This window comes from Toxorhynchites rutilus, chromosome 3 (genome assembly GCF_029784135.1).
Source record: "Toxorhynchites rutilus septentrionalis strain SRP chromosome 3, ASM2978413v1, whole genome shotgun sequence".
NCBI lineage: Eukaryota > Metazoa > Arthropoda > Insecta > Diptera > Culicidae > Toxorhynchites > Toxorhynchites rutilus.
This window is the reverse complement of record NC_073746.1, coordinates 271,614,138-271,639,509: the sequence shown is the minus strand read 5'-3', so window position 1 is coordinate 271,639,509 and position 25,372 is coordinate 271,614,138. Positions and strand designations below refer to the sequence as shown.

General features: G+C 35.4%; 2 protein-coding genes across 8 annotated transcripts in view; one reads left to right on the top strand and one right to left on the bottom strand.

Moving 5' to 3' along the window:
• LOC129775852 (actin-histidine N-methyltransferase) overlaps positions 1-25,372 on the top strand; it is a 163,190-nt gene that overhangs the window by 39,735 nt on the left and 98,083 nt on the right. The window lies entirely within an intron of this gene.
• The window catches only part of LOC129775851 (uncharacterized), a 68,727-nt gene that overhangs the window by 24,587 nt on the left and 18,768 nt on the right, over positions 1-25,372 (bottom strand). The window contains exon 1 of one of the 3 annotated variants that reach the window (XM_055781003.1): positions 19,846-21,210. The exons of 1 other annotated variant lie outside the window; for it this stretch is intronic. In XM_055781003.1, the coding sequence (XP_055636978.1) occupies positions 19,846-20,163 (318 nt within the window). In that variant the 5' untranslated portion in view covers positions 20,164-21,210. Of the gene's footprint in view, positions 1-19,845; positions 21,211-25,372 lie in introns of those variants that run through there. One more of the 3 variants, XM_055781002.1, reaches the window with a different exon arrangement.

Genomic DNA, 25,372 nt, shown 5'->3' with positions numbered 1-25,372 from the left:
TACGTCAACTGTGCGATCGTGTCTCAGACACAACCTTCCAACTTTTTGAAACAATGCGTTGGGCAATTGTTAATGTTATGCGTGATCTAAACGTACTAGATCCCATGTTTGATTGGTCCAATTTGTCCATCTTCAATTGTACCGTTGAAAAAGAGCACTTAAAATAACAGCGAAGTACAACTTGAATATACATATACCAATGCGAAAAAGATCGTAGTTAACCAAAGTTTATTGTTCTATCCAGGGGAAAAATAAAAAGGAACCACGCTATAAACAGTGTGCTCGCTCCGGCCATCCTCAGTTTCTGCCAGCGTGTTGAACGGATGTGCAAAAGTAGAATGCACCACAGAGCAAGCTCGATTATATACAGTCTTCTTTTTTTACTGTTTAACTCTTGATTCATCCCTTTAAAGTCAGAAAACATCTTTTTCACATAAAAAAGTTACATATATCCGGATTATTTCAGGAGAAGAATTTCATGTCTTAGAAGTTGTCGGCACCATCTCAGATTGCAGTGAAACGTTGTGGGTGTAAAGACATTGGTCATTGAGAAAACTTTGCATACTTGAAAAAAACATTAGACTACTTTTCGAGAAGCGCCAATGTTATTTTTTCTTAATTTTTCATTGAAATGTTTCTTCAAAATTTTGAAAAAAATCATATAAATAGTCCATACCGCTGCCAACAAGTTGCCAATAAATCGGAAGAAGGTTACTACTACGCTCAAAATTAATTTGTAGCACATGTTTCAACGTCCCGATTTATTACATTAAATGAGCCTAAAAGTAACAGAAAATGTGCTACTTCCCCATACTTTTTTTTTATATCTGTATTATAGTGACTTTCAACTCATTTGGCTGGTTCGTCACTTTTACTTCCATTTTTGGAAGAATGTCGGGAGTGAGAATTGAACTCGTGACCTTTAGCGTGAGAGGCATGGATGTTACCACTACGCCAGATCGCCTCCACCTTCCCCATACTGGCATATCTTTTCTATAATATATGTGCTATAGAGCAATTCCAACTAAAAATCGACAAATGACAAAACATGAGTATTTTTGATTCGAATGAAAGTGTGCATTCCGTTTGGGTTAGAGGAAATATGAGTTTTCCACAGCAATTGGGAATTTTTTGACTCAAGCGTAACTTTTGAAAAGGACGTATCTATAAAATATATTTATAAAACTATGAGTCGTACCGAAATAGTGTCTTAGAAAGAGTTATAGAGTATTGATGGTTGAATATGAAAAAAATGTACACTGAGAAAAAAAATTAATACTCTTTTTTTTATTTACAAAATAAAAATTCAATTTGCAATATCCAAAATACATATTTTTAAATTTTTTCTAAAATTTTTTCATACAAAATAGAAGTCATGCAGAAAATTTAAAAATTGGGCCCAAGATGGTAAAACTAGTTTTGACGAACTTTGTGGAACATCGAATTTTTAGGAATTTTCGAAACTTCGAATTTTTGTATATTAACAATCATTTTTAGCCACAAATTATGAATCCTGATGTGATTTAAAACAAAAAAGGTTATTATCAATCTCCTTCTAAATGTAGCCATTCTCGAAATATTTAAAAAAATATTTCTAATTTATGATCTTTTTTTATAGTAAATAATCTCTTTTAATATGTTTGTCGTGTTATATCGTCATGTTCATGAAATTTTATGAATTTGCTTATAATTTCCAACAACTTTTTCGAATACATCATCATGGTTCATTTTTTGACTCAAGCGTAACTTTTGAAAAGGGCGTATCGATTTGAGTAAGAGAAATCTTTGATAATTTATATCTCAAAAAATATGAGTCGTACCGAAATAGTTTGTTAGAAAGAGTTATAGAGTATTGTTGGCTTAATCTGAAAAACATATACACTGAGAAGAAAAATTAGTACTCTTTTTTTATTTACAAAGTAAAATTTTAATTTTCGATATCAAAAAATATGTATTTTTTATATTTTTTTCAATTTTTTCATATAGAATAGAAGTCATGTAGAAAATTTAAAAAATGGGCCCGAGATGGTAAAACTATTTTTGACGAAATTTGTGGAACAACGAATTTTTATGAATTTTCGAAACTTCGAATTTTTGTATGTTAGCAATCATTCTTAGCCACAAATTATGAATTCTGATGTGATTTAAAACAAAAAAGGTTATTATCAATCTCCTCCTAAATGCAACCATTCTCGAGATATTTAAAAAAATATTTCTAATTTATGATCTTTTTTATAGTAAATAATCTCTTTTAATATGTTTGTCGTGTTATACCGTCATGTTCATGAAATTTTATGAATTTTCTTATAATTTCCAACAATTTTTTTGATTGATTGAAATTTGTATTAAGATAAAAAAGATTTTTTAGTTTCACTACGTTTTGTATTAATCGAAATTCTCGTTCGGCTGCGCGATAAATATGCAGTCAATCAATCTAGTTTTCGATGAACCGTGTATTGTTGATATTTTCGTCTCGTCCTTTTCACCGAAAATTCTTTTTCAGAGAGAAAGAGATGTGGAAAATCTCTATCTCGGAAGTTCAACGAGAATGCTTTTTCGTCTCTCATTTGGTTCTGCAAATATGGAGCGAAAAATCAAAGCTAATTTTAGCATCGTTAGTCTGTTAGGACAGCGTCCAAACGATCTGCATTTGGACAGCGTCTAAATTGTACAAATATTAATCCATCCCATGTTCACTTCACGATGAATTCCAATATTGCCGAATATTTTCATGCAATGTTTTCTCGTCTCAAATCGGCGAGCATTTCAATCTCTGGTATTAACCCACATGTCTTCAAATGTTTCGTAACGTAACTCCTAAACATATGTTTTACCATAACGATGTATTTGGAAAAGTTGTTAGAAATTATAAGAAAATTCATAAAATTCATGAACATGACGGTATAACACGACAAACATATTAAAAGAGATTATTTACTATAAAAAAGATTATAAATTAGAAATATTTTTTTTAAATATCTCGAGAATGGTTGCATTTAGAAGGAGATTGACAATAACCTTTTTTGTTTTAAATTACATCAGAATTCATAATTTGTGGCTAAGAATGATTGCTAACATACAAAAATTCGAAGTTTCGAAAATTCCTAAAAATTCGATGTTCCAAAAATTTCGTCAAAAGTAGTTTTACCATTTTGGGCCCATTTTTTAAATTTTCTACATGACTTCTATTTTATATGAAAAAATTTAAAAAAAATATAAAAAAAAGATATATTTTGAAAAAATTAAAAATTAAAATTTTATTTTGTAAATAAAAAAAGAGTACTAATTTTTCTTCTCAGTGTATTTTTTTTTTCAAATTAAGCCAATAATACTCTATAACTCTTTCTAACACACTATTTCGGTACGACTCATATTTTTTGAGATAGAAATTATCAAAGATTTCTCTTACTAAAATCGATACTAACTTTTCAAAAGTTACACTTGAGTAAAAAAATGAACCATAATGATGTATTCGGAAAAGTTGTTGGAAATTATAAGCAAATTCATAAAATTTCATGAACATGACGGTATAACACGACAAACATATTAAAAGGGATTATTTATCATAAAAAGGACTATAAATTAGAAATATTTTTTTAAATATCTCGAGAATGGCTACATTTAGAAGGAGATTGATAATAACTTTTTGTTTTAAATCACATCAGAACTCATAATTTGTGGCTAAAAATGATTTTAAAATACAAAAATTTGAAGTTTCAAAAATCCCAAAAAAATCGCTGTTCCACAAAGTACGTCAAAAATAGTTTTACCATCTTGGGCCCATTTTTTTTAATTTTCTGCATGACTTCTATTTTGTATAATTTAAAAAAAAAAAAAATGAAAAAATATGTATATTGGATATTGCAAATTGAATTTTTATTTTGTAAATAAAAAAAGAGTAATAATTTTTTTTCTCAGTGTACATTTTTTCATATTCAACCATCAATACTCTATAACTCTTTCTAAGACACTATTTCGGTACGACTCATAGTTTTTGAGATATAAATTATCAAAGATTTCTCTTACTCAAATCGATACGTCCTTTTCAAAAGTTACGCTTGAGTCAAAAAAATCCCAATTGCTGTGGAAAACTCATATTTCCTCTAACCCAAACGGAATACACACATTGGAATCAAAAATACAAGTTTTTAAAATCTGCATTTTTAGGACGATTTCATTTGGAATTGCTATATAGCAATATAACGAGAAACGAGAGGCACATTGCAAATAAGCACGCATTAAAGCTTTTCGCATACTTTGCCACATACACGGCCTAGACCGAAAAAGATATAGATTCACGTTTATGCTACTATCGTTTTTTACTCTTAGAAAACACTTTTCAACTTCAGTATATAATGAGGTGTAATGTTATCATGCATTTTTGCAACAGCACCAGTGGGCATGTGGATAGCGTGGTCGTGTAAAACACCCTTGCATTCTACAGGGTGTTTAATAAGTTCGAATACACTTTAACAATGCGTTGAAAAATATTATGATACAAGATATTCTTTTCTGCGTTAATTTTTAATGAGAACATTCAAGACATATAAACACCAGTGGGAGCTTCCCATGCCTGGATATGGCCCCCCAAACCATCACTGATGCGGCGCTCTGGAACCGCGGGATCTTTATGTGGGACGGGTGGCTGCTGGTCAACGTCGGCGCCAACAACCGATCATTTTGGAGAATGTGCGACTGTTGCAAGACAATGAGTTTTTCACCAGAAAACACAAACTCTTGACCTGCGTGCCGCGAAAGTATCAGCTTGGCACTGTCCAGCCTCATCTTCGTTGCAGCCTTCGTTACCTCGTGCGTTTCTTGCGTTTCTTGCGTTTCTTGTACGATTTGTATCCCAGGTCCTTCGTCATGATGGTGAGGGTAGTCCCGATCGACACATGCAGGTCAGCTGCGGACTTCCGGATCGAACGGTTCGTTTTTCGACGAACCCGCTCACTCACCACGTTGATGGTTGCTAGGGTCCTCGCCGAACGCGGCCACCCGGATCTCGCACGGTCCTTAGCCGAGCCCGTCTCCCGGTACCGACGGTTGGTGGTATAGATGACATTCCGCTTCACCCCGTGAGATTTCAACCGCCGGAATATGTCGCCGGGTCGCCCACCTCTCGCAAACAACTTTACTACGAAGTTGCTGTACTCCTTCATCGTGCGCGGTGAACAAACAGCAAATGATAGCAAGTCGACACCGTGCGCGTCGGTTAGCCTATATATGAGGCCAAAACTGACACCATTACCAATACACAGAATGAACATGGTGCGCACATACACAACGATGAAAAGTTGTATTCGAACTTATTAAACACCCTGTAGTCTGTAGCGATCCCCGTTAATATGGTTTAGACCAGGGTTTCTCAAAGTGGTCGATATCGACCCCTTGGGGTCGAATTCGGTTTCCCAGGGGTCGACAGAAACGAAAATTGATTTTGGGGGTCGACTGTATAACACAAATATAAAATAACACAAATTCTTATTTGAAATATTTAAGATACTCCATAAGTTGTATTACGTTAACCACCCTGTTATAAGAATGGCCAGGGTTGCCACATTTGGTCGTGTAAAATTTTCTGAAAATATCTGTATATCTGTATTTTTAGCAAAAAAAATTGTATCAAAAAACTAACGGAAAAATGGAAAGAAAGTTTTATTTTCATTTTGAATTTGTTGCTCATATTTGTGGTTTGCTTAAGTCGTATCCAATGTCCTGGAAAAAAGGTAATGAAGATGGTCCAGTTTCGAGCGACATAGCATGCGCTGCCATAACTATTTCGCAAATAGTGACGTCAGTCGTTGTGTTTGATGATTGCCCACCGCATCCATTCAATCCCAAAAATGATTGCCCACCACATCCATCCAATTAAAAATGTACATTTTTGTAGAGCTTCCGCTGAATATCAAGCTAATGTGATAGCGTGGAGTGAATATTTGTGAAATCACGGTGAAAAAGACGGATACAAGTGATATTTCCTTGTGCCGTTTTCACTCCCCCACGTTCATAGAAACAAACGAAGTTTCATTATTTTTCCGTTATGAAGTTGATGTTTCGAAGGCTCTCAGTGTCGGTGTGTATGTTGTGAGATAATAATCACCAATTAATTAAAATTTCCCCGAAAATGTTACTGCTTTCGAGAACTAAGCATACGACACTCTCTCTGGACCTTTTTACCACATGATCAATCGAAATAAGCCACGATATAATTGTCATCTGTTAAAAAACAACCACTTGAATGATTTCACGAGAATTTTGGCACAAATTATCATGCAATCGTGAGTACTTCCAACATTGTTTTGTTTCTTCTATATACATTCCATATTGAATGCAAATAATTACGACACGATATTTTGCTTACCAATACAGATACACTTCGCCTACTGCTTCACCTTTATATGTGCACCTGAGTCGTATCAATACAACAAAATAAATCATAAAAAATGTTTTCTCATAATAAGTTGTATGATGTTTATACATGGTTTTGTTGATCTTTATAACAACAAAAAACAAATTTCTCATCATATTCAACAAAATCAATAGAGATAAAATTTAGTAAATATCAAGTGTAAAAAATAATTATTAATACAAATTACTCACAAACTATAAAAACATTCAAATCGCAAACCAGGTTTTGATAGCACTCATAGCATATAGTAAGGACTGATGCGATCTTGGGCTCAGATTTTTTGCTACTCAATTCTGTCTGTGAATCACGCAGAAAATCATTTTTGGTACATATTTCCATCTTTTATATATCGAACAAACCCTAGCAACAGAGCTTCATTGCTGGGTAATGTAGATTCGTCAAGCTGGAGAGAAAATCTGTTGTAATAAATTGAAACACATTTTCCCCCTTCGCGACCCATTTCAAGTTTCCTGAAATAATAAAAAAAATTGTTACGTCATGCACAAAGATGACCAAGCATTTTGTAAATTCTTTTTCAATGACTTTATTCTAGTTCACTTCATTTAGCAATCTCTTGAATTAAATTAGAAGTTGAGAACATTATCATTCAAGCTGCCACGTATTCCAGAACGCATATCAAATTTCAACCTAAGGACAAGCTTGTTATAGAGTAAAATATTAGGAGCATGTTTGGACATGAATTTGATGATAACTTCCTTCGTGTTAAATCACGTATATGTTTAAAATACAGAGAAATGTTTAACATGCCTGAATGACTCATACTATGTATCCGCTCAAGGAGGAGCGTCAAGGATGAAATTGATTATTTTGTTTTCTAAATTTTCAGTCGAATTTTTTTTATTTAATTTTTTTATGTTTTCTTCGTTATATTACCTTTTTTCCTTTTTATTTTCATATTTGTTCGTTTTCTCTTCCTCCTTTCTTTCTTTTTTATTTTCCTTTCTACCTCGAATTTTGTTTTTGCTCTCTAATTTGTTCTTTTTTCTTCTCTCGCTCTTTTCTGTTCCTTAGCTCTTTCTGTTTCTTTCCCGGTAGCGAACACAGAATATTTTGGAAGGATGTTAATATGTTAACGCATTAGGATTGAAAAAAAACACCGTTTCTGACTTTTCTAAATCCATCCTAAATATATAAAACACTTTTTCTTCAAAACAACTGATAAGCCCAATAGTCGATTTTGTGCGCAAAAATCCATTTATGAAGCATTGATCATCAATAAAGCAATATAGTTGTGATGCGCTCGATTCACCTTGTGAATACCTACACACAAATGCTATCCCCAGTTTATCGGAATGGTTTCACTGATTGCGGTTGAATCTCCAACGCAATTATGCACTAGAAACCGTTTGTGAGTATGGTTCTTCATGGAGGCAATGGGGACCCGATTGAAATGTGCGCCCTGAGGTTTCAATATCAATAACTATCACTACGGACAACTTTCCCGTGTCTAATCTTCCTCGAATTTGGTCGACAAATCGTCTGACATCTCTCCGTACATATGCATATACCACGAGATCTGACCACACGAATTACGTTCCATGCTGTGCACCGCTTGGGGCGCGAATCGGAAGAAGCTTCGAGTAGGTAGGTTATATTTGCCAGATGACGGAGTTGACTCTCCGGCGCGGGTCAAGGGATCATAGTCTGCCAGCTGGCAGCAGGCCATAATGGGCAAATGTATACCACCACCTCCAACTCGATTGATTTGCTCATTTGCATAGGTCAGTTTCGCTGAGGCAACGGTTCTAATTGAACTACGTCTGTTCGTCGTAGGAGAACGGTTTTCGAAGCGATCTTAATAGCTTATGCAAATGCTCTGCACCAAATTGTCGAATATGAAGGCATCCAGCGGCTTCGCTTTCCGTCTCGTGGAACAGCAGTAACCACCGCATGCCTCGAACTTAATTAACTACCTTCTGCAAACTTGATCCTGATGGTACAAGAATTCTGTATCAGAGGGAATCTTATATTGAGCAAAATTAGCCTGTGTTTCCGTTCATTTTATGCATAATTTGAACATACTCTCGCTTCTTTCAGCATCATTCCATCTATCTATAGACATAAAAAATCTATTCATTAATAACTTAGGATTCATTAATAATTTATTTCTCTTATTATATTCGCAGGTGAGTCATACAACACGCAGTTGCGTAAGTATAACATATCAACGTAGACTGCTCGAATCCAGTCCCATACTAAACTAACTACGTGTAGCACACAAACTTGGTTAACATAATTTACCGGAACTACTCCCTAGCTGCAACGCTCCCGATACAGAATATCAAATGGACAGCGGTCAGTAATTTCCTCCTACAGCTAATGCCAATTAAACATTTCCATAAATTGTTCCCCGTCGGTCCATTTTCCATGGCATGGCCGCCGTTCGCAGAAGTTCAGCCACAAAATCTTTTCTGTTTGTTTTATTAATTGGTTCTGGTTTCTGCTCGGAGTTGATACCACCCCACAAATGTGTCAAACCATAGCTTCTTCCTGGCGGCGAGACTTAGAACGTATGGCATTCCTTTTCGTCCCTGTTAGTATCGTTGAACATCAACTTCTGATTAAGCAACTGGCTCCGTTTGTATATGTATATGCCGGCTGTATGCTTCCTGCTGGATTCAATTCACACCCGGTTTTGGCTCCATAAAACTGTCTGATGGTGTTGTCGTATTGTTCCGGTGTCCAACGGTTTTTATTTTGGATTTTCAGTGGCACTAAGGGAAATTGAGTGGTGGCTTTTGAATATTTCTAGCTTAGAATGTTGTATTTTGAGTAAAATTATAATGGCTCTTTCGAATTGTTGGAATGATAAACGACTCAAAATTCAGAACGAAGAGTGCATGGTGCTCGCTCTGTCGCACTTAGAATCCGGAGTCATAACGTCAGCTCTATATTGGAAGGGTTCTGGTAAAAATAAATGAAGTTGGAGAACCAAAATGATGGTAATTTATTTCACTTCAAGGGAAAAACATGAAAAAAAAATTCCGATGATCTGGTTTTGGCGAGATTGAAAACTTTTCGAATACCTCGCATCATAATCTGGACACTTCGTTGGATGACCTGAGGATCCATTTCATTCCGTCTTTTGGTTTTTGATGCATTCCGAATCACACTGCCACCTTCCACCAATATTTCTCGAATTAAAATACTTTTTGATGAAATCTATTCCATTGTCACGATACCACCAAATTACCTCTCTACTAGGACATCGTGACGTTGCCGATCATGCAGTAATTCTTTGAAAAAGGATCTACCGGAAAAATAAGTTTTGCGCAAACCTTTTACCATAAATTATTAGCCACGAATTCTGTCATTCGTTTGAAAAATCGTAACTCGAGAATCAAATGAGATAAAAAGCTAACATTTTTATTGAAGGTACAAAATTATCTACAATTAAAGCACCGCAAGAGAGATTACTTATCGTGTAGTACATTCTCGTGAACGGCTACTGTCAAAATTTCAGCCGAATCGGTCTCGTAGTTTTGTTTTGGCCGTGTGTGGAAGCGGGCATGTCCACGGATTTTAGAATAATTGAGAAATGGAAATTCCGCCGTCGCCACGGCCAAATTGGTCGAATTGCTCTACGAACTGCTGCCCCATCCACCGTATTCTCCAGATTTAGCCCCGTGCGATTTTGTTTTGTTTCCAAACTTGAAAAAGTCACTCGCCGGGCAGAAATTTAAGTCGAATGAGGAGGTCATCGCCGCCACGGAGGCCTACTTTGCAGACCCCGAGAAAACGTATTTTTCATATGGTTTAAAGAAGTTGGAGCATCGCTGGGTCAAGTGTAACGAGCGAAAAGGATAAATTAAAAAATTAAAAAATAAATCGCAACTTTTCCGAAATTTTTGTTTTTTTTTTGTAGGCTAAAGACTTATCGGACTGCTCTCGTACTTCATCCGACGTTATATAGTCCTCATGAAGAGTGCCTAATTCTAATTTCTCCGAAGTCTTGTGCGAAACTGAGCTGAGTTCTCATTAAAATCGTATAGATTGTATAATTGATCGTATCGGTTCATTACCATTCTAGTCCGGGTTCAGATTTCCGTGAAAGGTGGTAGTTTTGTTCCTTCACGCAAAATATTAGACATGTATTTTTTATTTCTTCATTAGGGTGCCCATTTCCATTTTTGAGTGGTCCGAAAAAAATATTTTTTTTCACTTTTTCCAAAAATGATATTTTTTAAAAACTTATATCTTTTGAACTACTGTACTGATTCAGATGACAGACACATCAAATTAAGACCAATTAGCCTTTCGCAACAAAAATAATGTCTTTTTCGTAATTATTGATTGTATTTGTTTTTTGTTATTTACATGGCTTTGGACCAGAGGGGCTATATTTATTACTTTTTTCTGAAAGCTGAGGTTTTTTATTCATAACATATAAAAAAATCAGAGATGTTATTTTTTGACGTTTTAAGTCATGATTTTTCAGAGTTAATGGTTTAAAAAATGATTTTTTTCTTCTTTTTTCCAGAAATGAAAAATCATAGCTTTTGAACTGCTGAACTAATTCGAACGACATATCAAATTAAAGCCAATTTTCGTGAAAAGTGAAAAGTAATTTTGTTCTTTATCGCAAAATATTGGACCCGTATTTTTTATTTTTTTTCATCAGGGTATATTTTTTCTTGAAAGCTGAGGTTTTTCCCCCATAACATATCTATTTTTTCGTTTTGAAGTTATGATTTTTTAAAGTTGATCGATGATCCAAAAAAATCATTTTTGCCCCTTTTTCCAGAAATGAAAAATTCAAAACTTTTGAAATACTAGACCGATTCAGATGATCGACATATGGAATCGAAGACAATAATTTTTTTTAAATATTTTTTTTAATTTCAATTTTTTTCAATTTTATAATATTTTTTAATTTTCCTGAAATCTATAATTGTATTGTAATCATGTGTTCGTAAAAAGTGCCCCCAAACAGGAAAATTGGGTAATTTTTCTGAATCCCTATATGGTTCACTATAAGAGCTATAGTGAAAAACGTAGGTTTTTCCCCATCCTCAATAGGCTTGGGAATGAAAATTCGAGAAAAAACTCAAAGTGTGTCTACTAAGGTGTACCGCGACAAATTATAAAAAACTATCGAAAATAAAATGGTTAAAACGAAAGTATTTTTTTCAAATACCGAAATTTTGGATTTTTAAAAATGTTTAGATCCATTATAACATAATTTTCATTCAAATGGACGTGTTTTTAATATGTAATTTTTTTTCAGAATTTTAGAGCGTTGTGCGGTACAATTTTCTGGTACATAATTTCGAAATTTTGGAATTGAGGCACAGTACTGCTTTGAAATGTGTTCGAACCTGTTTTATTTATATTTATGATTTTTTTCTATAATGTTTCGAGGATTGAACGTAATATTTTTGAAACTTTCACCGTCTGTTTATGTTTTTTTGTATTTTCATATAATCGATGATTTTATTGTGTTCATGAATTTAAATTTATAAGACTAAACATATCAACATCTGATCTATTTGCGGAATTATCCAATTTCGTCTATATACAATAATAATTCGTTGTATTTTCGATGATAATATTATTTGACGATATGTCGTGGTACATCATAGTATGATGCACTTTGAGTATTTTTTCCATGTTCTCATTTCCATGCTATTGGGGATGGAGTAAAAAAAGCAAAACTAAAAAAAAATACCTAATTTTCTAGTTTGGTTCTCTATACAATATTTTCCTTGGTGCTAGTGATAAGGCTTGGGGCTCTCTTTACGAATACACGAATACAATACAACCATAGAGTTTAGAAAAATAAAAAAAACAGCAATAAATAAAATATAAAATTTATTGGATATTGTCGTACCGCACAGTTCTCTAAATTTTCTGAAAAAAAAAATCATAAAGGTCAAAAAACACATACGAATTTGGAAATATATATACATACAGCCATTCCATGCCAAACCAATATAGTGGTTCTCAGATTTTCGTCAAAAGTGGTAGTTTTGTTCTTCATCGCAAATTATTAGACCCGTATTTTTTTTTCAGCTTTCATTAAAAATATTGAACTTTCAAAAAAAAAATTTTTTTATTTTTATTTTCGTAAGTATTGATTGTAACCGCTTTTTATTGTTTTCATGGCTTTGGACTAGAGGACACTATATTTTTTTATATTTTTTCTTGAAAGCTAAGGATATTTTACATAACATATCTCGATATCAGAGATGCTATTTTTTTCGTTTTTAGATATGATTTTTCAAAGTTAACCGGTGGTTTGAGAAATCATTTTTCCCCCTTTGTCCAAAAATGACTTTCTGCAAAATATCATAACATTTGAACTACTGAACCGATTTGGATGATCGACATATTAAATTAAAGCCAATAAGCCAATAAGTCGTTTTAGAAAAAATATCACATTTGCGGAAATATTGAGTTCTAGTCGCACAGGTCTAGTTTAGTCAAATAGGAATATTGATCGAAGTCTTAAAACATGTTAAATTTGCAAAATCAGAACTCAAAAACGATAATAATAGCATCTCTGATATCGAGATATCTTATGTAAAAATCCTCAGCTTTCCATAAAAAAATATAAAAAAATGTAGCGCCCTCTATCTTTAACCGAGAAAACTATGAAAAACTAACTTAATCAATAATTACAAAACAAAAATCCATTTTTTTCGCAAAAGTAATATTTTTCCAAAGAAAAATAACCCATGAGTTTCAATTTGATATTTCGATCATATGAAACGGTCCAATAGTTCAAAAGTTATGATTTTTTGTAGTGGAAAAAATGGGGGAAAATTGCTTTTTCAAACCCATCGATTAACTTTGAAAAATCATACCTCAAAATCGAAAAAATAGCATCTCTGATATCGAGATATGTTATGTGAAAAATCCTCAGCCTTCAAGAAAAAATATAAAAAAATATAGCGCGCTCTAGTCCAAAGTCATGAAAACAATAACGAACGACTACAATCAATAATTACCAAAATAAAATTCATTTTTTTGCAAGTTAAATATTTTAAGCTATTATAAAAATTTGGTTAGCTCATTGGGTTCAATTTGATATGTCGATCATCTAAACCGGTTAAGTGGTTCGAAAGGTATGATTTTTTGAAAAAAGTCAGTTTTGGGAAAAAGTGGAAAAAAAAATATTTTTCGGACCAACCTAAAATGGTAATGGGCACCCTAATGAAACAATAAAAAATACGGGTCTAATTTTTTTATTTATTATTTGATGGAGATAGTGCAAGAGTGGTTGCATGACTGTTATGCAATCTCTCCTCCCTTAAACAAAATAAACATAGTACATATTTCATTAAAAGAGAAAAAGTTGTAAAATCGAACATTTTTTAGCGTGCGGTTTAAATGATCACCTGGTGGTGTAAAATGAACCACTGTACATATTATGCTAAATGGATTAGATTTATACGTTGTTTCATGTTCAAATTTGTTTGAATCATGATTGAGAAAGTAGGTATATCCATGAAATAATCTGGGCCTATTCACCTAGAGTAGTAATTTGAATTTTCTCATACATACAAAAAACGTAGTAAGAAACACATAACGCTTCCCATATTGAGGTTTGGTTTTAGTTGGGGTGGAATTTTTTTTCCAGGGTCAAAGCAACAAAAGGAACCCCTTGAAGAGCAACATGTGATAAGGTATATCAGCTTTAGAAAACATAACATTGTATGTCGTTATCCGTTGGTGGCTCATTTTGCCCCAAACAGCAAAGTAATTTCGGATACGAATGAAATCAAGCAAAATATCTGTTTACCTCTCATTGAATATGTGAAAAGTCGTCATAACTGATGATTTGTCGAAGATATCAGGTCGAATAATTTCAATTTCACGGGAAATTCTTTAAATACGATGCGCGCAAAATTACATCCGAATGACTATCGTGAGAGAAATTTCTGTTTTATTTATTGTTTTTACATTTAACAGTTTCATTCATAACAGCGTGTCTTAAATGGCTTCAAATGTAGGATAATCAAGAAGCATCAATTGGGTTTTAGTTAAATTATCGAATTTTGAGCACTGGTTCATTTTACCAACCTTGTTTATTTTAACCGCATTTCCCCTAATAGATAACGGTACTCAGTATCAAACAAAGTAGTCACCCACACAAGATAACGCACAGTGCGTTGAATGCATAGGAATGTGGGACAAAATTCATAACAGCAGAGTTTAGTCATTGTAAAACTTTGGTGTGATGGAAAAGATTGTTCATAAGTATCAGAACTACTATTTGCATAAATGTCTCATATTATTTGAATGATCGCATAAGTGTCTCAAGCGACAAAATCTTTTTCTATATAAAATGTCATATATCAACAAAAAAAAATAAAAAAAAGTTTATTTTTCATAATCTTGCTTTTTCAAGGAAAAAAAATTTCCACTAGTACGACACCCATGCCCATTAATACGACCGCAAAGGGTTAAATATCAATTAGAATAATTCGTTATTTCAATTCAATCAATTTATTATTTCAGATATTACTTTGAAATACACCGACCTTTTTGCAATAGCTCTGGAAGTTTTGGCGACCCTGAGAAAACCCGTGGTTTTATGGAAGCAGCTAATGCTGGTTGATTCATTTTTGTATCAACTAAACAATATTAACTCCTCCATTCTATGCATACTGGCTGGCAGAAGAATCACACTGGGGTGCGGCTTGCAACGCAATGTCTCACTTCTCTTTCGGAACTAAACAGTGTGCGATATCTTTCATTGTACCAAGCAAAATCGTGGTATGAGATATCGGCATTATGGAAAAATGTTGTCTGCTCGTTAGCTGGTGCGATACTGATATTGACTAGGACAAGGCCAACACTTATATGGTGTTTTGGTTTTTTATTTTTCTTGTTTTCTTTAGGTAGAATAATATGCACGGTGAATAGCTAATAGAACTAATTTCGAAGTGGTATTCATGTATTCAAACTATATTTCACAGCTACTCTAGCACCTTTTGGTCGACACAATTTGAGGAGCAGATCATAATATGTGATCTAGCGCGTTTAGATAATGCTTGACTTTTTACAACCAATTTAGTTGTTTATCCAAAAAAAAACAATAATTTTCTTGCCTAAAATTATTGCTCTTTTGCGACCTATCAAGAAATGGTCGAGTTTTCCCCGAGCGTTCGAGCTTTTTCATTGTTTCTTACATGTTCAGTTTTCCAAAATTTTTCCCCAAATTTTCCTGTGAGACGTAGTCCTACGCCAATAAAATAACTTGTAAATAATGTGATCACCAAACGAATATTTCCCTGCGTGCCACTACCGCCGGCGACGACAATAAATGTAAAACTTTCACCAGAACTGGTAGCTCACTAGGAAGCACAGGGACGTTGCGGTGGATCAGCAACCGGTTGTATTGAAAAGTTTGGCGGACTGGTTTTTGCTTCTTCTGTCACTGGAGGTTTAATATTTTACTGCCGCTCAGGATCCTCTCTCTTCCTGCTCGTTTTTGTATCCATTTTGTGGCCATTGATGTTTCGTGCAGCCTCCGATGGTCCCTGTATGTGTTTCAGCATATCGTAACTGGTGATGCCAACGTGGAAGACAATAGATGAACGGTATTCTGTTCCGGTTTACCGCTACAACGCTGCTGCTTCGGCTGGCGGCTTCCGATTCCCTAAAGTGTCAGATAACTCCAACGGTAACAATAATAAATAAATTTGTTATGTTTTTTTGCCTCTGTCGTGCTGGGTTGTTATTTATTATTTGATGGAGATAGTGCAAGAGTGGTTGCATGACTGTTATGCAATCTTTCTTCTGCAAGGAACGTTTGGGAAGATGGGAAAAAGCTGGCTCAAGCTGTACAAGCTTTACTACTACAAATCGTGGATATCTTGGAGGAAACTAAAAACCATAAACCGTGGTTTATTGCGGATGATTAAAGTTATTGTGAAATGGTTAAAACTATGTTTGCTATTGTAGTTAGAGTTTAGTCAGAAAAAATATCAGTACTCGAAAGCGGCAGCAGAAAGTGTCATACGAAAATAACGAACGTGAAAGTTCGACGGGTCGTTTGTGTTCCATGCCCGCAAATACATGCTCTCGACGACTGGCAGGACGGGTTGAAGTTTCATTGGCACCCTGTGGGCATTTTAATTTTACGCACCAACGACAGCAGGTTTAGTGCACCCAGTGCCTCCCAGTTGTGCGGTTCGATACCAACGCTGATGCACAACGGGAAATAGCGCCAACAGGTTGAAAGCTGGGCTGATAATATTTATCCAATTAATCTCTCCGTGCTCGACAGACGCGGTCCCCTTTGCGGATCAGCGAAAATTCGCATGTCCCGGAAGCTTGTCGCTACGTGGTCACATGGATGTTGTTTTGTGGTGCACTTCCGTCTAGTTCCCTTATTGATATGGTACGGTATGGAACACGTATCCACATAGCCACGTACCTGTGCCCAGAGGGCCCTCGGGAGAGCAATGCGAAATGTATTCGACCGCGAAATGACATCCCTGGAATACGATTAACACCAATTGAAGGGTCAGAATAGTTACTTCGTATGCGCGTAACTGTGTGGATAACATGAAATTTGATGGAGTTTGTAATTGAAATCGGATCATCGTTATCTAGGTACTCATTCTTTTATACGGATTTGCAAGAACATCATATTGCAAAAAAGTGTCAGACATTACAAAGTTTACTATCATTTAACATTTTCTGTACAATGTCGAAATATTATATGAAATATTTTCTCATTACCCCACCTTTCGATGAAGCATGTAATTGCCATTTTGGGCCCTGTGCATATTGGCTCCATTGCCAGTTCCCGTCGGATCAGACGCGCCAGATATTGAACGTTGAGATAGCATTCCAGATACCTCCGCCCCAAAGATCGCAGGCCCCTAACAGATTTGAAAAGTTCTCCGAACAACTTCAAAGTAATCGGATGAAAAATTGATTCACGTTTATTAAGGAACAAATTCTTGCCGTATGCCAGGCGAAGCGAAGGGCTTGAAAAGCTTTCAAAGATTCTCATTTGCAATAAATATGAGGCATCCCTTCGAGTGAGGAGCACATGTCGGTGAAAATTTGGCACAGCATCAGTAGCTATCGGAAGAGAACAATGGACGTTGTCAGAAGTGGCTCGTGTGCATCTGCTCTGCGTAGGTGTGCCTGTATGATGTGTGTGTGTTCTGCAGAAGCCCACTTCGGGTACGAGAATAAAACAAACAACCAAACGTGAGTGCGCTATTAAAAATTAATAACGGATCTTCTTTGCAATTTCCATTTCCTCCCGGGCAACTCACCGATGCATGGCGGATTTAGTCCGATTTATTCGGGAATGGCGTGTGGAACAAATCAACCCGTCTCCCGCTTACTGTAACTGTGCCTGTTGAAAAAGGAAGTGAAGATTAATTTTGCAATAACATGTATGTCATTGAGTTCCAACTAAATCTAGATTATGTGTTCAACTATTTAATGCCTTTTTAGGGATATCCATCTAGTTTGTTTTTGGCTGCCAACGCACAGCACACTCAAGCGACATTTGGAGAATTCTTCGGGAATCAATTCAGATGTAGTATCAATGACAGTAAAGAAGTTTGCTGAGATACATACATTAGGTTGGGGAAAAATAAATCTATTATCTTTGCGTGAAATTCATGACTCTATTTAAGATGCTTCGAATTGTCTGATTCGGGTAAAATATGCACCATTTGTGAGGGTAGTCTTGGTCCTATTTGGCGAAAAACTCTAGTAATAGATTTTCACACTCTTCTTTTGATCCAAGTACTTGTCACTCAGTAAATTTTGCAATGCAAGAAAAAGATGGTAACTGCCTAGTTCCAGGTCCGGACTATATGGCGGATACATTAAAACTTCCAACCATGCTTTCGGAGTTTCTGGTGAGTCACTACAGACGTGTGTGGCCTTTTTATGAAGGAAAACAACACCTTTTTTGTTGACCAATTCTGGTCGTTTCTTATCAATCGCTAGCTTCAACATTGATGTTCATTTGTTTTTTTTTATAAATTCGTTTATTTTTACAGGCTCAGTTACATAAGTTTAAAGGAGCCGAAATCTTAAATATATTTTTAAAACTATATATATGAACAATTTTCTTAAATCTATGGTTAGTAATGTGGGAAACCGATTACTCGCGGTGGACTCGAGATTAGAAGGGTGACATATTTTTCTCAGGAAAAGGATGGGGTATAAGGAAATTATTACAATGTTGATAATCACACACACTCAATTCTTAAATCTATTCGTACATCTATTGTGAATTTACATTTCATTCTCTTGTTTATAGCAAGCGGACCAATTACTCACAAAGGAAGAATGTTCATTTGTTGACAATAGATATCTGAATTTAGTGTTTACCCATACGTAAGCAACTCATAATGAATGATTCCTTTCAAGTTCTACCAAATACACAGTAGTCCCTTGCTGGCCGTTAGTCCTGGTTTCCCTTTCCGTTTCCTTTGTTCATTTCATTTAAACTTAAACTCCTAAAGTTCCTCTAGTTGATTAAAAAAAATGTCTTGTGACGGAAAAAATATCATACTACACCCGGCCGCTACATACTACGATCGCTCTTTATACGGTATTGTATTGTTGGATTGGATTGTTGTTAGTTTTCGGAGTCGGTTATTATTCTATGTACAAATATATGTACTTGTTATGTATGTATTTTTGATTTAAATGAAAGATAAAATGCATTTTGTATGATAAACCATGTCACATATTCAATAAAATTGGAACCGATCTGATTGAATTTGTATGGATTTGTATGAGAATAATTGATTCCTTTTACGGCTTTTCGCTTTGCGACCAATTTTCAAGGAACGTATCTAGGTCGTAGAGCGAGATATGGGTGTACCTTTTTCCCCTCTCCAGTCCGTTTCACGTACGGAATTTTTGTTGCCATCAACGAAAAAATTTTTGGTCGCATTCACAGTGATGAATAATCTGAATAATGACACGAAAATTTTGGTTTGCGTGAACATCATCGAAAAAATGGACTATTTACACCTCTGTCTATGGCTCGTACTAACATGTCAGTCAACTTCGATTTTTTTCTGTGATTCTATCGACAATATTCACGGAATTTTCACCATTATCGAAGTGAAATGTACAGAATTTTCTCTTTGTTTATTTCCAATGTTAACACACGAATAGAACAAACAAATAACAGTAAAAAAAATTATAGGAGGTTGTGTCTAAGACACTACCGCATTATTGACGTAGAACTACGCTATTATTTTATTCAAGTTGCTTGTTTATAACTTCGGATATTATTATTAATGCTGTGAAATTTTAGAAATAACTGTTTAGTAGAATGGTTTGATCGCCCTGAAAAGGTTTTTTTTATTGTAGAATCAATTGATTGATGATTCATTCTCGCCCTCGCAGAACAATACACTAGCCCTATCGTATGTCGCAATTTGTTTCATGTCAATGCATTGAAAATTTACCTCGAACGCTATTCCGATGGCCTTTTCCGCAATTGACATAGACTCGGCTACAGTCGAATATATACTTGTTGCACCAGTACCATTATTCCACATAACTACATCCATATATCTTTGGCATCGTATGGAAACATCAACAACGAGAATATTTGTATCAAATATCATGTTACCTGTTATATAGTATTGCCTCAGTGGAATCACACCTCTACGATTCGTTCGTACAACGTAAATCAAGCACCAAACAAGCGTTTGCCATAGCATGCATACAGAGCCATACATTGGTGCCTCAAAGCTACTAGAAATATAAATACTTCTCATCATTTTGCACTATTCTCAAAAGAAACGCTTCTGTTAATATTACTGGCCTTGAAAAAAGTTCCACTACTTTCTCATGCTCAAGATAAGCGCAGCTGTCATCCTTAGTGGAGAAAGCTTTGCTACTGGCGGACGAAACCAAATCACATACAAAATTCCAGAACAACATTTACTTTCATGGTGCCTAATAAACGAAAAGAGTAGCATTGTTTGATTATGATTAATATTAGCGCAAATGCAATCCTAGTTGAAGCAGTTTTGCGACTGGCACGCGAACCCAAATAACTTATAACATTCCAGCACGACATTAAAGATCCTTGGTATTCTCCAAATAATGTTTTGGCGCACAACCTTACCGCCTGCTTCGCCATAGCGTCAGATGCAATGTCAAAAGCATCAACGAACCCTTTATGATGACGGAAAACAAACAATGTTAACTGCTTGGAGTAATAAAAAAGACAGAATGTTTACCACAGCAGAAATTCATTACTAATACCCTAGCGCAAATAGTTCCCTCCCGATATCTCCCCTCCTTGTTTAAATTTATCATTAGGGCTGCATAATTTGCACCACCAATGCACACGGGAGCAAATACAAATGGGGTTTCAGCGTAGTGAAGATGCACTATTTTTACGTACGGGTTTTGAAACACGCACGTACGCATACAAATATCCATATATGGATGGCTTGAAGCTACTAAATAGTCACACACTTATCTCTGTTTTGCGCTCTCCTCAACAGAAGCCCTTTCTGTTAATATTTCCTGTCTAGATTAGCTTAGCTGTTGGTGGAAAAAGTTTTGCTACCGCCATGCGAAACCAAATCACAGGCAGAATTCCATAACAATTATTTTCTTGGTGAGCCGACGATAGCCTAGCTGGATGATTCCCCACACAATTGTGTAGCTCAAAACATTAAGGCAAATGGCGTCAATTTGATGCAATGATTGAAATGCCAGAGACATCAGCGAGTGAGTAACTTGGTCGCGTCCACCCAAATTGCTTGGAGAAATGCACTCGATCCTTCGTCGTCCAGCTCGCCCAGCAACGGTGTTGTCCAGTCGGTGTCCTCACGAAGAACGAACGTTTGCCTCAGCGAGATCCACTGTTTATACTATAGGCAAATATCCCCCTTCGTTTTTCTTCTTTCTTTGTTCACGAAGATTTTAAATCTTACGATTTCCCCTTCGCTGCTCGTCGATAAGTTGCTCTTTATTGACAGCTCTGTTCGGGATAGCACACAAATGGACAGAACAAATGCATGGGGAAATGAGATTGCTTCCAATTTTCATCAATTTGAATCATATACAGACTATGGGATACTAATGTATATCAAATGCATATCAAACAAATTTTAGAAATTTTCCGATTCGATTGGTATGCAAATCGTTAAAATCCGTTCACAGCAGAAATAGTTATTAACGTTAACTTTATTTCATAAAAACGTGACCTGATTTGGCACCCTTAATGAAAGACGTCAAAAAAATAGTGTGAAACGTCATCATTAATACGAGCATAAATTTGAATATTTTTTTGATCGACACTATGCGAGATATCGATCATTACAGCCATCTACCCAAAAAATAATGGATTTCTTTTTCTCCAACCTAATATAACAGAAAATATGAAAATACTTGAAAAATTAAGGAACATTCATTGTGAATCAGCCATTTCAATTTCACTATTAACATTGAGTGTCTGACAGCCACAGTTTGCTAAATAGCTCTTTGTTTTACTCATTTAAGGAGGTATTCTAGTGTAGAGACAGGAATTTCGGACGTTTTTACGAGCTCCAAAAAATAAAATGAAACATATTTTTTTGTTCACCTATCTTTTAACAATAAAACAAAAATTGAACGGAAGCAAAATATTCATATGTGGACTAGCTACAAACTGATGAAGTAAAAAAAAAAGTTGTGTCATGGCGTACACGATTTCAGCTCTTCTGGTTATCTGAAACAAAAAAATCGAAAAGATTCTTGATCAGTAAAGATGGCGCTCTCGCATGACAAGTCAAACCATGTTTTCTGACAAAATGGCGGCCTTTTGATGAAAAAAAAATCTTTTTTAAACATTTTTTTCATGTTCTCCGATTTTTGAAAAATAATAAAGTTAAGAAATTATTATTTTTATATGTTCATGTGATAGAGAGATGCATACAGATTGTATTCATATAAATCGACATAAATCGGTTCAGTAGAACTTGAGATATCGTGTGCGCCAGTTTGAAAAAAACATGTTTCGAGAAAAACGCATTTGAAGTTAATTGTTATGGCCGTACTAGATCGGATACCGCATTTCTAAAATGGCTATAACTCGGTAAATAGTGGGATTTTCGAGAAGTCGTTTCTAGGGTATATTCTTGAATGTCTGAATTACAGAAGATGAACACGCTGTTTTTTATACGCTTTGAGTTTCAAATCCTGTATGACGATATTATTGATCGACGTAGGGGAAATATTCAGATCCTTGCCCATCGCTCGGCTTGATTGTGTCGTATACCGGCGAATTCGTTCCCTTACGCGTTTCACCATCATTTTGGTCCTAACCGTTGGATGAGGTCAATGCCTTTGATTGACTTTATACGTACCGGTATCCTTGTATCTTTCAGGTGCAGAAGATGAATCTCTCGTTCACACCTATGTGTTTAAGCCGTCTCAAAATCTCACACGGTCTAAATTTCTTCAAATGTAAATCTACTACCAGCTCTCGTTTTGGGTCCATGATTATAGCGAATACAAAACAAATAATGTTCCAAAACAAATCGCATCCGTCAAATATCGGATGATTACACGTTCAATTAAAAACATGCGCATATCGGTAAATAAAACTGTACAAGAGAAACGATGTGACAAAAAACACTGACAGACCTTTGCTTGCTGTTTAGTGACTCGAAAAATTGGTTCAATAGCTTAACAATTTCTTGGAAAACAGACTGTTGAAAACATAAAAATCTGTATATAAGCTGGTGCCCGCTCGGAAATCCATTTAGCTGTGATTGAAAAATGAAGGGAAGATGGTCTCGCTCGCTCGCTTGCCTAAACACTATGCTCTTCTCTTCCAATTCAATTTCTTTTCTGCAGCCGGACTGAACGGAGCCCTTAGCGAAAAACGAAGTGTGAATGACAATTCGATACAGATTGTTTACAAATGGTGACATTGGCTATGGATTTTATAGCGGAGAATACCAAATGTTTGATATAACGTAGTGAATATTCCACCATATCAAAGAAACCATATTGGAATTATGAAAGCAGGAGTTTTAATATCATTTATTTGACGAATGCCACAATGGATAGATGATTCTAATTCGTGAGGAGAGTGGTATTAATTGTGCTGGGTATTTTCGAGGAGTTGTCGATATCTCCTTTGAGCGTTAATAATTCACTTTATTCGAAAGATGAAATGCCTAAGAGTTATATGCTTATCAATTATTGACCCAAACACTTGTTTCAACAGCTTCAAATATGCTTAGAAAAAAGGCTATTGAAATCATACAAATCTCGATATAAGCTGGTGCTCGCTCGGAAATCCATTTCAAGAAAGTCGTTTGATGTTTGCTGAAGCGGACACGGTTTGCTGAGAAGCGTCGAACGACAATGAAGTGTCTATCTCAAGGCAAGTTTGGATTGAGTTGTTCCCAAGAGTCCTTCTCAGGGCTAGAGACTAATGAACTGCAAGCTTTTAATGTTTCTATAATTCAACAAGAAGAAGAAGAAGAGTAAGAAATTCATTTAGTTGTGATTGCGAAGTGACATGAGAAGGGTCTCGCTAGCTCACCTAGCACTATGCTTTTCTCTTCGAACTCCATTTCTTTTCTGCCGCCGGACTGAACGGAGCCCAATTTTTTGGTGAAAGCAATCGAATGCTCATGAAAGCCGCTATCGATTGATGACTCCATTTGTCGGGGGTATTATTTGCGCTGGATATTTCCGAGGAGGATTAGATTCCTCCTTTGACCGTTAATAATTCTTTTCCGGCTAAACGAAGTGGTATGACAATCAGTTTATTCGGAAGATAAAATGTCTAAGAGCTATATGCTTACTACTTATTGATTGCTTAGCCTACGGTAGTCCTACGTCCACCTTGCAGTTATATCACAGTTATAACCCTCTTCGGGTTTTTTTAAAATTTTATTGCGTATGCACGTTCCGAAAGGCAAACGATAACGTTATTAATTTTGCGCATTGGGTTCGCATTTGAAGTTTTTTTTCGCCGAGAAGCGTTCATCAAGTGAATGATTTTTTGTACACTACACTCCTTGGTCAAACATTCTGCTTTACATGTGACTTGGCTACATCCGGTGAATACACAACATTTGTGTGTAACTATTTGCATTAATGGAACACGCATTTGCTGATCGGCGCTTCACTTCTCTCTAAAATGTAAAAATGTATTGATGGTTGACTTGTTTATGACTTCACAGCTAATAAACAAAATGACACAGTACTACGTTCAGAAGTGTCAAGTTTCTCAGAAGTATCAGTGACATCAAAAAAGAAGAAGGTGATAATTATTTAGTAAATGATATTACATCTAATGAAAATATTTTTTTCGATTAAAATTCAGATCGAGAATCGAACCCGAAGCTACCATCCTAAAATATGCGACGCTAACTATTGGAGCCATCATACAACCCACGAATATGAAAACCACAAGGACATCAGGATGAATTTTAACAACTACCTATACTGATAATATCTACAAGTTTCCTCCCTCCTAAACGATAATTAATTAGTATCTTCTGTATATATGTTATTCCAACAGCATTTTCATCCTTTGATGTGCATATTATCGAGTATTCATTCCAAACTAACCACAGTCTGAATCGTTTGCGTGTGTGGTCTCGAGTTTGAATGTATTTGCAAACCAGAACATTTTTTGCTGCGTATTAGTTGGATGAGCTTAGTTTTGGTTTTGTCAGACACGTCGAGCCAACGCTAGGATATCGAACAATAATGAATTTCGTTTGATTCACCTTTCAACGTTGGAAGGATAAAAACTAAAATGGAGAGTACGCAGCAGTTCTGCAACTGTTTGATGATCCGTGGAGAAATAAAACGTGTTATAGAAAGTCAGAGACAAACAGATCCAGTGAACCGGACTCATATCAGACGTAGTCATCTGCATTCAATGAGAAAATCAGCAACATGTGTGAACATACGGAATAAAGCATAAATTAAATTTGTCAAACGCCATACGATTCCAGGTAACCA